General features: G+C 34.6%; 1 protein-coding gene across 3 annotated transcripts in view; it reads right to left on the reverse strand.

Annotated features, from left to right (window-relative positions):
• ATRNL1 (attractin like 1) overlaps positions 1-12,387 on the reverse strand; it is a 428,690-nt gene that overhangs the window by 214,637 nt on the left and 201,666 nt on the right. For all 3 annotated transcript variants that reach the window (XM_059476726.1, XM_059476727.1, XM_059476728.1), the window contains exon 25: positions 2,825-2,886. In XM_059476726.1, coding sequence (XP_059332709.1) covers positions 2,825-2,886 — 62 coding nt within the window. The remainder of the gene's footprint in view (positions 1-2,824; positions 2,887-12,387) is intronic.

Raw genomic sequence — 12,387 nt, forward strand, 5'->3', positions numbered from 1 at the left:
CAATTTCATGCTTGCCTGGTTTTTGATTATGAGATTTAACCACATTTCTTACCAGAACTTATGCTTCAAATTCTTAATACAAATAATTATCTGGGAATTGCTTGAGTATTGTTATAAATTCACAGCTATAATTTTATTTAAAGCAGGTATAAAAATCAAGTGTTTCTTAGCTCTCCAATTAGGATTAACTCAAATCAAAGATAATAAAACCCAAAAAATTATTGAACAATCAATATTCATGGATGTTAGATGTGATCTAAAGAAGTAATGTTTTCGTAAAATAAAGTTACTTATGAAATGTCTGAAATGTCCTAGCACCTATTTAGCTAAATCCACATATTCATGTAAGACTTGTAAACAGTGCAAATTTCTATATCCCTTCGAGTTTCAAATAAAGTGCCATACTTTAGGATATTGTGGGTTTTAGTGGTCCAGGTAATATAGAAATACACTTTCTTTAACTGTGCATACTGCATTTTTTAGTGCAAGAAAGATCATTCACATTCACTGCCTGTGAAATTTTCCAGTGAGATCTGTACTTCTTCAAAGAAGGTGGAAAGAAAAGAAGTCACAGATTTCTCAATTTGTATGATGGCTAAAAGTCTTCAAGGCACTCAGCACAGCAACACAGATGCCACACTCTCTATAAGACAGTTTGGAATCTGTTACTACTCATATTGCATTTTTATTCTTAGAGAAAAGGTCACTGAACCAGTAGCTGAAACAAAACATTCCAGCAGAAAAAGAATGAAATTAAATAGAGTGGAGGTTTTTAACACTGTGTATCACAGTCTGAAGCTCTACAGTTTCAAGAATATTCTGCTTATTTTTTTCAATATAACTTCTATTTATCTTTATCTTCTCCTAGACTGTTTTTCTTCTAGAATATACAATATCAGTATCTTGGTAGATCAAGCATTAATTTCTTCAAAATCATACATTTTGTGCTTTATTATGTATAGTTTTAAATAAATGCCTTACACAACAATGTTTTTAAAACAGTTCATCTTGATACAACAGGACAGTTCTAAAAATGCCTGTTTTGATGCAGTAAAATGTTCATTTCATCTCTCAGTCTGGAACACAAAAGCTACAAAGGAACAGTTTTAAACTATACTTTTGCCTGGTTGTTGAATAGCAGTTATTGTCCAACGGGTCTATTTGCTCTGGCCAGGCAGGGTGAACAGCATTTTGTCACAACCTCAGAAATAGAAATGTAATACTGGATGGGAGAAATACAAAGGCAGGTTTACCAAAGCATGTTGAAGTATGCTTTGTTATCAAGTACATTCAAATTGTCTTTAAACACAATTATTTTCTCTATCAACAATCTTAGTAAACATGGCCTGGGTTATTATTATTGCTACCACCATGATTTGCCACAGTCACAATACACCTAATTCCCATTCAGCAAACAAAACCAAACCCCACAAACAAACTCAAACCCACACAAAACAAGAGACAAACAAACCCTTATTAAAATTATTCTTTTAGTCTACAAACTGTTGACATCCTATCTGTGCATTTACCCAGAACAAACTGGATGAGACAGACCATCACACTTGGAGAGATAATTCCATGTACCCACGGAGATGGCTGCACCACCAGAGAGCCTTTAGTTCACCTTTCCTAAGGCTGCACCAGGGCACAGAGCACCGACAAACTGCTCCTAGTTTACCCCTGCTATTTGTGACAGGATCCCTCTGGTCTGTTGTACTTGACAGACTTTGATTTCTTCTATATGGGTTTGTAAACTAAACATTTGCATAATCATCATAAGTTATAGAACTTACTGTCTCCCCATGAGAAAAAGAGAATAAAACCGCAAAACACACACACACAAAAACCCCAAACACCCAAAACACCACTAGGCTGACCTTTAGGCAATCAGCATTTGATTGCTCTGTTTGTGGTGAAAGAGGAGAATTGGGATATTTTATATCACCTACTAAACTCCTCCCCATTAGCCAATGCCCTGGGTATAGAAAACTTCAGGCTCTGATCATTTCTGTGCCCTTTTTGGCAACAGCAATAAACAGGATTTGGGTCATTCACAGTATTTAAGAGTCTGATTCTTTAGGTACTGTTCCTCAGAGCAAAGTGATTAAAGTCAACAGAGAAGCCATACTGTGAACTTGTGAAATAAAGTTTTGCCCTAAAAATACAGAAAGTCTGATGAACAAACCTGTCTGTCACTGTTCACATTTTGTGTACACTTCATGGTTATTGGGAAATATCTCCACAGCAAGATTTCAAAGCACTGTAACTAATCTGTGTATATTCAAGTTTGTGACATTTTATAAGATAGCTGAATGTTTAAGAAGCCTTTCAGTGGAGTTTTGTTCACATTCTAGAATAGTTGTTCATTTGCAGTTGAAGCCCATCCTCGCATTGCTGCCACAACCAAATCTCAGGCATCAGCTACTGCCTTTCACAGTCAATCTCTGACACATGAAAGCATTAGTAGTGACATGCTGTGTTTTATTAAAAATAACAAGCTATTGAACAGAGCCATCATTTTAAATAATTCCATAAAAGTGTTTATAGAAAAATCACACATATGAATTACAGTTTAGCTGGCTTTTCCTATTCATTGTAATATATGCTACAAACCCAGCTAATCTTCATGAGGTGTGAGGACTGTACCACTGAATATGAAATACACAATTATATAATGCAAGATTCCAGCAGCTGCCCTTCCACTGGTGCAAAGTTTGAAGGCCTCATTTCAGGCATTTCTCAAGATTCAGAAACTGTTTAAGATACTGGTTTGATGGTACAGTGTCATCAGGATTTCAGTCAGAAGACAAAAAAAGCAATTTACCTGAAGAAGGTGACAAAGAACTGCACCAGATCCATGATAGTATTGTGCTGTGAGAAGGCAATCTGCAAATAAAACAGAAGTAAATTACAACATTTCCAGACTCAACAGCTCTTTTTTGGCGAGGGCTTTATGGCTCCATGGATGATTACTTTCAAGTGTAATTTCAGTCTAGTCTGCACACACCTGTATTTATGATAAATTGAGATGAGCAACTAATTCCCATATCCTCGCTGGTATCAAAACACAAACAATGGAATATAATACTTTTACTGAAGTAAACTTAATAGAAATATCCACTTACTAGGAAGAATAAAAATAATATAAAAAATATTAGGAAATCATATTGTTATAAATCGTCTTGTTTATAGTCAACTGTTTTAACCAACACCATCTTCCATTTTAATAAAAACACTGAAATGAGGTTTTAGAGAAGACAAACAACATAGAGCTTAAAATTAATTTATTTGAAATATTTTAATTGTATAATATTAAAATTAATGTATATGTTAATTTAATTTTTATAAAAGATAAATCCGGTGCATAATAAAACAGTTTCAAAGCAAATTACTTTAAAGACAAAGTAATAAATATTCTTTTGGGCTACATTTTTATAGCCTCACCAGAACATGCATTAGTTCAGCTCCTTGCTGTAATTTTTGTGAATATTTAAGAATTATCTCTAAGACAGCATAGAGACATTCACACTTGCATGCAATACAGGCTATAATTATTTTTGTAAGTAATTTTTGCTAATGTTAAGAACATTATTTAATATTTATGTTATATCTACAAATATCCACAAGTCCCTGTCTTGCTCAGTTTTTCAGTGTATAATTATCAAACTAATGATACAGAGAATCTTCTACTTTGAATTGTACAAAGTGTTTATCTAATTATATTTACACTCTTTTCAAATAATTGTTGGGTTTAGAAATCCTGGTGCATTTAAGATCTGATCTTGACTAGTAATTACACCAAATGACTCTGAATCCCTTTCATAGCTTACTTGTGAACTTTTGAAATGATAATTCATGATACTGAAGAATTTCATTTTTTAAAATTTGTTTTATTTTATTTTATTTTTATTTTAGACCAAGGCTATAATGCAAATTTCGGTAATAATAGTGTTACTGTGCCTTGTGCCAGCCAAACCCAGCTAAACATAGATCAATCACCTAAAAGACAACATCTGAGAAAACACTTCTTTGGCCCAGTATAAAGTGCATTCCAAGCATAAACAATTGTTTAAGCACACTTTGAACAAAAATGAATGCTTTACAAATTAATTTTTTATATTTTAAATGCTGTCTGGATTTACTTCAAATTCTGTTTAGTACTCAAATTCACTCCTGGTGTTTCCATTATGTTTTTTACAAGTACCATACTTTAGGTGATGAACTAGCAGAAGGAGAAAAAAACATGCCAGTTTTGATAGAGTTCACCTTTTGTGACCTGAAATTCTCTTTGTTGAAGGAGCATTTTACGTTACTACAATTATTTTCATTTGAGGTGTCAGAATTCCTTAATGGCCCCCTGTGAGTCTGGAAACAACTCCAGTCTGCAATCAAACCCAGCAATCTGATCACAATTGTACCAGGAAAGTTTCACCTCAGATTTTTTAAAAAAGCAAGCAAAAAAACTTTTTTAACAATACTGGCCAAATTGGAAGACAAGGCATTGTGACTGCTGGCAAATCCTTTATAGCAATTAAGGATTCAAAAGTCAGATAAGCAGCAGAATATGCCAGAGAGCACCGACACAAGGATGCACTGCAATCAACATTTCAGGTACTTCTAAGTTTTCATATTTTGGTTACACACACGATATAGGAAATACACTTTACACTGAATAATGATGGATGGAATAGGTCTGTTGAAAGAGGAACAATTTCTGAACAAAGATTTTTCCGGCCTTCAGAATTTAATGCCTGCAGGAACAGATTCATTTTTTCCCATTGCTCCAGTTCATCTTTACCTTGACTATCATATCTAGCAGCAATAGAGTCCTACAGAACAATAGGTCAAGATCTGTTCCACGACAAAAATGAGACAATCTTGAAAAGTCTAACTCAGAGAGAACTTTCATATGGAAATAGCTAGCCTGCCCTTAGAACTTTGTGTTTTAGTTTAAAGATATAGGTGTCAAAAAGCCATCTCCACAATTCTAACACTACCAATTGTGCAAAAGGAAAAGGAAACCTAGGCACTAAATCCAAATTGCACATTTGCAGAAAACAGGAACCTAACCCATGAAATGTTCCATACATTCAAATAATGTACATAAAAAGCAATTATAATCTGTGCTCTATTTCATGACATTACCCACTAAAGCAAACTCCTATCTGCTCAGGCTCTCAAACCATGAACAAATATTTCCATTAATACACTTTCTCCATCTTCCACTGTTAACAAATTAAAAATGAACAAATAAGAGAAACTAAAATAAATACATGGCAAAACTCTGATAGAAGGTCTAATTATTAAACCTTGAAATGTAATGCAATAAGGTCAGACATAACCCAAACTAAACTGCCTGCACTGTGTTGATTATGCAGACTTAAACTCTGCAGAATTATTACTTCCTTCAGTATCATGAAAACCATAATTTAATTTCTTCTTGGATAAAACTATTATACCCTCCCACACTGGTGCTAGGTATGTACTGAAGCAGAAGAAATGGATACCAACTGAACATAAAGGCTGACATTTTGGTGTCCAACATCTTTCATACTTTTCTGATTGACAATTTCTTACTGAGACAACTTCAGACAAAAAAATATAAAAGGCAGCTGAGGAAAATTGTTTAGATCACTACATTTTTGTGTATACACAAAAATGGGGGTTTTGTGTATACACAAAAATGGGGGTTTTGTGTATACACAAAATTTTTTTCAAAGGAAAATGTAGAAGACCAAACACTGTGACAATATGGAACGAGGGTGCTAGAAAATTTAAACACATAAACTCTACATTTACATTTCATTGCACAAAGTGAAGTTTAGCTATCTACTCTGTAGAAACATGAGCGCAGAGACCCAAGTATAAACTGTTTTAAAGACATTATAATGTCTTTAAAGCATTACACAATAATTTTGGGGTGGGGAATGGTACCTATGGATATCTTCAAACTCAGTGCATACATGACTACTGAATAACCAGCAGTTACAAATTAAAGGATACTCTGATTTCTTCATTTAAATATAAATAAAATCATATTTTAAATATAAATAAAATCATATAAATATAAATAAAATCATATAAAATTATATTCTGAGATATCTTTAGAAAGAGCAAAAATGGTTCTGACTCTTCCGTCCCATTGGACTTCAACCATGAAGAGTGGCCTGCAAAAGTGACAGAAGGATGGCAGGAAATTGTCCATTTCCTAAAGAAATATTTAACAGGCAAAACACAAAATATCTTTTCTTTTCCCTTGGAAAACAGAAATTCCAAGAGAACATATTACATCTAAATAATTATGTCTAAATAAGAGAAACATTAAACTCTTGCTGGCTAAAAAAGCCACACATTTATTCCATATACTGGCCTTCCTAGAACGCAATAAATTTTGAAATTTATCTGAATTTTCCTGTGTGGAGTATATCTTTTCTGGTCCCATGTGTGAACCTCATCTAAATTAGTCAGCTAGCTTACAACCATCAGCAGAGATAGGAAGGCACTTCATAGGTGAGTGACTCTAAAATAGATGTGGAACTCTCATAAATTGGAAGGAATTGCCCTATGGAGCTACCATTTCTCTCCACTAACAACACTGGGATTCTGTGATTAGTTTAGGTTATAGACCTAATGTCAAACTTAGAATATAAATAATATTAGGTGAGATAAATTTCTCCCATGGTTTGTAAGTACTCACTGGGTATTTCTGTAAAACAGTGTAATGGTAAAACAGGCAAAAGCAATATTTATTGTTGGGATTAAAAGATCTGAGAAGCAATATGAAGCTAAGTGGCTGTTGCAGAATCCTCCTTCCTTCTGCTGTGTTAATGCCTGTAAAGAATTCAGTCTGATGTTGACAAACAGTCCTCCCAGATGATAAGATTTAGTGATAATGAAACTTTCATACTGATAACATAAACAGAAAATGAAAGATAACAAAGAAATTCAGACTTCACATCAAGATTTGATAAACAGCTTCCTCAGATTATCTCTGCATGCTGCAGCCCTGTCTCTTATGCTGGCACACATTACATTATCAAAATATACACCCCTTCATTTCTCAAAAAATGTAATAATTACAGGATATTATTCCACTATTTGGAGTCATAAGAGGCTGAAAGACAATCTAGTTTTGTATTCAAGTAAGATGAAAGACACTCCTAAATAAGGTTATAACAGCTGAACTTTTTTTCCTACCTAATAGGCACTTTATCTATTAAATTCAATATGCATATTCCACTTCTTTATTCAATTCTGTGCTTGTGTACACGTATGAAGAAACATATATCACACAGAAAAACCCAACATTAATAAACTCCAGGAAGTGAAGGAGAGAATGTGGGGGAGGGAACTGTTATTTAACTTACAGTTTTACTCAGCATGCAAAGCATCTTCATAATGATTCATATGGACATTATTAAGAAATTGAAATATTGAATATTGAAGTCAATGAAAGAATGGAAGAAAATTAAGAGACATAGACAAGAGACAAATTACATGTTTCAAAGTTAAATTTAAAAAAAGATTGAAAATAATTGGCACAAAGACCTATAGTACTGGAAAGTTATTTTAGACATAAATCTTTGCAGGATTGAGTTATCCTACAAACTGTGTGAAACAGCAGATTTCTAGACAACATCTTTCAAAACTCTGATTTTTAAAAGCCTGCCTAGATTAAATGGACAGGAAGAAAAATTAGAAACAGAAGTGAAGGGAATGAGGTGAGAGAATTTGTCAGGCAGAGCTGAATGATTAAATTCTACTACAAAGAGAAGCATTGCATGACAATATGGTTTTGTTTGTCAAGCTACATTAAGGAAAAGCCATTTTTGTCATTTGCTAGAATTGAATTTTCCTTTCAACCTCAGGTTTCAGCCTTCTTGGTATGCCTTCTGACATCTTATTATGACTTGATAAATTAAGGAGTTTCCCATTAGGAAAGCTGCACCTGTTACGGAATGTGCTCTGAACATCCCAGTCACAGGAACGGGGATGGGCAGGAACATCACAAACTGAGGCTGTTCAACTTCCCACTCAAAGCCAGGCTACTGCCAGCACCAGGTCAGGCCAGCAGTGCCCTTTCCAGGGTAAGTTTTGTAAACCTCCAAGAGAGAACATTCCGTGGCCAGTCCAGAAAATTTGTTTCGACACACCATTGCTAATACAACAAATTTTTTCTAACGTTCAGTCTGAAACTCCCAAGGTGCAGATTCCCCTTGTCCTTTCATTCTGAAGTTTATCAACAGAAAAATGTCCTACATGCAAGACATTTTTCACCTTTCCTACATAAATTAGTAACTTTGCACTGAGCTATTTGAATGACTGCAGAACTTAATATGATGTTCATGGCACTTAACATTCATGTGTATGCGTATATGTAAAAACATATATATCAGAGATGGAAAATGTGCTGCTAAAACAATAAGATTTTTTTTTCAAATTTCTCTAAGTTTTTTATTTCTTATATCTACAGTAGAGTTGGTTTTGCTAGACAATCTACCAGTTAACCAACTGGCTGGTCTCCAGCCTAATAAAAATGATAATAAAATTTTTATAAGGCTACAAAAGCTGAATTGTTAAAACTTATGCAATGTTTTGTTCATTTTAGAAATCAAATACTTGGTTAGAGAAGGCAAAACATGCCCTGAATTTTGCATAAAGATCATGCCATTCAAAATAATGTATGCAAAACCCATTGTGAGATGACAAGAAAAGGGCAAAGCATTTTCTTAAACATGAAGAGAGTAATTTCCCAAAGTTTATTGTTATAAATGTAGAGCATGCCATAAAGCTGTTGGAGCTGTGAAATAAAAAATTTTGTATTTGCAATGGCACTTTTCTTGATTACTGTGGATTAGCATATTTATGAGGTTACTCAGCCTCAGGTTTAAACCCACAAATCAAAGGTTTATATCGGCATGGGTAATGGATTACACAGGAGTCTCTGGCCTACGATATCCCAGAGGTATCTGTCTTTCAGAAGATTTGTGTATATAATACCACTTTGTAGAAATTACACCTTCTGATCTTTTGCGCGGTGCTTGGTGATTCCCCTCTCTAATGTCTAAAACAACCAAAAAAGCAGCAGTCTCAGTCAGCAGAGGAATTCATTGATGTATTTTCTTGTTCTCCTCCTCACCTTTTGATAAGGCCATGAAAGACAGAGGCTCTAATTCCTTGATGTACATAGCACTGCTACAATGAGAGTAGAAGTCACTGTGAGCATATTTAATGCAATTACTTCTGAAAAGAGGAAGGAATCTGCATTCCAGCAGTTACCCACAGCACTAACACCTGAGTTTTGTTCATCCTTTGATGAGCTCTGTGATAGAACACAGATAAAATTTTTTAAAGTCTCCATTTTTCTCCACAGGTGAGTGCTGATTACATTACTATCAGTGGTAAATACCTACTGACTTCCTTTTTGCTTCAGAGAAACAGAATTTCAGTGCAGAACACTAAGACAAGAAATGGAAATGCTTAGTCCAGCCTCTCATGAAAGACTAGCCAAAAGAGAAGTCAGGTAAGCATTTTCAAGACTGTGTGTACCCAAGCGAATCTTTTTGATCATCATTGAGAAATGATGACAAAGGAAGACACCAAAATCTCATGGAACTCTACAGAGAAAGTGGTCTTCAGCTCTATTATTACTTCAATCTTTTACTGAAGATCCACATTTCATAGAAAAGAAAATCAAAGTATGCAAAGAAGGGCAAGGGAGTGGCATTTACATGTGCATGAGAACAGAGAGGACACATAATAACTGATATAATTTAGAAGAGCCAACATAAAAAAGTATGAGGGGAAAAAAGACAGATTAAGCTCTCTGTATTGAAAGTTTATTCCATGGAGGAGAAGTGTGGGGGTTTGGATGTAAGGCATGATGTTTACTTATCTATACAAGGGGCAAGAATATTCTAACAGATTTTCTGCTGAAAGAACAAGAGACCACACTAATGTGAAAATATTAATTCCTTCAAATGAAGAAGTGGTTGGCTAACCTAAGAGGCATGCAGCATACCAAGAAAGAAACTATATAACATATAAGCAAGAAAATTAGTTCTATGTTCCTCCTTGAAGAGGTGATCAAAATGCAGAAATTGAGAACTGAGACTTTTACAAAATATAAATTGTGAGGATTAACAGAATAAATTGTGATTCAATTTTGTTATGTTAATTTTACTCTCATTTAACTTTTATTGATCACTTGAAACTGCTCTTATAGTTCAAGCTGTAAGAAATTAAAAAAAAAAAAACAAAGCAGATACAACTGTCAGCTTGAGACTTCACTCACCCTCATAGTACATTCTGTAGAGCCAGGACGATGGATCACTGACGTATCACTGAGGATATGCTGTCACAGTCAGAAGAGTATTTGTAAGAAAGTGCAGAGAAATGTGTAATGGAAATGGCAGAAACCTTTTAACAACTTGCAGGAATTAGGTTGGGAAAGGTGGATGAGTATCTGGGTTTCAGGAGGACTCAGAATGCTGTGAAATCAAAGAGCAGGTCCTGCTCAGCTGAAACTGTTTTCCGAGAAACAAGCCCATGCTGCCTTTTTGGTAATGACATGCTGGACTACACTGATAAAAACTGGCAACAGTCATTCCCAAGAAACTACAGCATTTGTACCAAAAGTTTTGAAACTGAAATGTAGAAATAAGAGTGAAATGTATGAATGTACCACGTAGAACTGTGATCTGGAGGCTGCCTGCAAAGCTCAGAACGAGCTCATGGACAAGCAGTAAGGAACTTCAGTCAGATTTATTTTAATTCATACAGGCCCTATTGTTGAAAAGAAAACAAATATTTAAAGTTGTCAGCACTGAGTGTACTTTTTATTCTCACTTTTTAAAAACTGGATTTTCCAGTATAATTTAAGAAGCTCTAACTGTTTAATCAGGCTTGTGCAAATCCACAATAACAATTTGTCTGTTGAACAGCTTTAACAAAACCAAAATCCAAAGAAAATAAACACTTTTGCAACTAGAGCACTTCATGCCTTCAGAGAGAAAATTTAAAATAATTTCAAGAGCCCTACATAAATATGATGCTGGCCTGCACTCTGTCAAGACATGGGTTGTGCTTTTTCCTTTCTCATGTTGAATACTTCATACCAGCTTAGGGCAGAAATGTTAAGATCTGCTTTTGGGGGTGATTGCTCAGCTATCAGGATTTCTTTTTTCATTTGAGTGGGAAGAGAGAGGGTATCTGCATAGATGAATGTGATCTCAAAATAGTGAATATCATCTTCTGGAAAAACAAGTATATGAGTCAGGGCAAAGATCCTACGTGCAAAAAACTCACACTCAGAAAGATAAATTCAGTTTCTGTTACACAGAATTCCAAACTTTACTTTGGAATTCTGAAATGCCTCATTTGCTGTTCTGAATCTATATGGCAGGGGAGTAAGGCAATAAGTAAGAAATTGATTTAGAAGAGTAATTCTAGTAAAGATCAGGTATCTTCCAGCCTTCCTCTATGCCTCAGAAAAATTATTCCTTTTTTTAACTAAGGAAATATTTCCAAGTGCAATCTGGCAAATTTGAGGAAATCCTCTAGCAAAAACTTTGTTTCCTAAAAAATAAAAGCTTTAGAGCGTAGCTCTGTAAGTCCTGCATGGACAGCTGTGGGCTCAAAGATTGATTTTAATAACAGTGCCCAGATGATTGTTTAATAAGAAAAGAAGAGAGATGATGCCAATATATATCAGCTGAGGGAAAGACACATAAAAAAAGTGCCCATGTTATCAGACATCACCAAAGGAAACAGAAGAAATTACTTATAAAAGCATCAATTATTCACAATAATTTTAGACAAAATTTCAAACAAAATATGGGGTTTTCTGCAGAGAGCTAGGAAATTTGAGGTCTCTATTTTCTCCCATAGCTACCAGTTTTCAAAAATTGGCTGAGCTGGCCCAAAAAACCACAAAATCGTTTTGATAAGCCTTTAAAGGAAGAATTACTTTCCTGAAATTTGAAAAAAAGTAAAAAGGTTCTGCTTAAAAACAAAGCAAAAAAGTGAACACTTGGTTTAACCCTGAAATATTGTTTCTGCAAAGTTTTAGAAACTAAAACAATTTTTCTCCAAAAAATTTCCCACAAAATCATCATATTTGACAAACTCCAATTATTTCACTCTATAAGCCTGACCAGGGTTTTTTAGGAGAGCTATGTGCAGGGCACAGAGGAACAAATAGTTTAAAACACAATTCAGACTATCTGGCTCCAAGTGCAGGAAGGTGTTGAAAAAGTGAAGTTAAGAAATTAAAATCATACTCTTTACTCCCTGCAGGGTGAACTTCTCACATAAAGATTTTAAAGGTATCTATGTTGCCAACAGTCATTTGTAAGAAATATCCTCAGAGTATTCCAGGAAAGATTT

This window comes from Ammospiza nelsoni, chromosome 8 (genome assembly GCF_027579445.1).
Source record: "Ammospiza nelsoni isolate bAmmNel1 chromosome 8, bAmmNel1.pri, whole genome shotgun sequence".
In the NCBI taxonomy this organism is placed as follows: Eukaryota; Metazoa; Chordata; class Aves; order Passeriformes; family Passerellidae; genus Ammospiza; species Ammospiza nelsoni.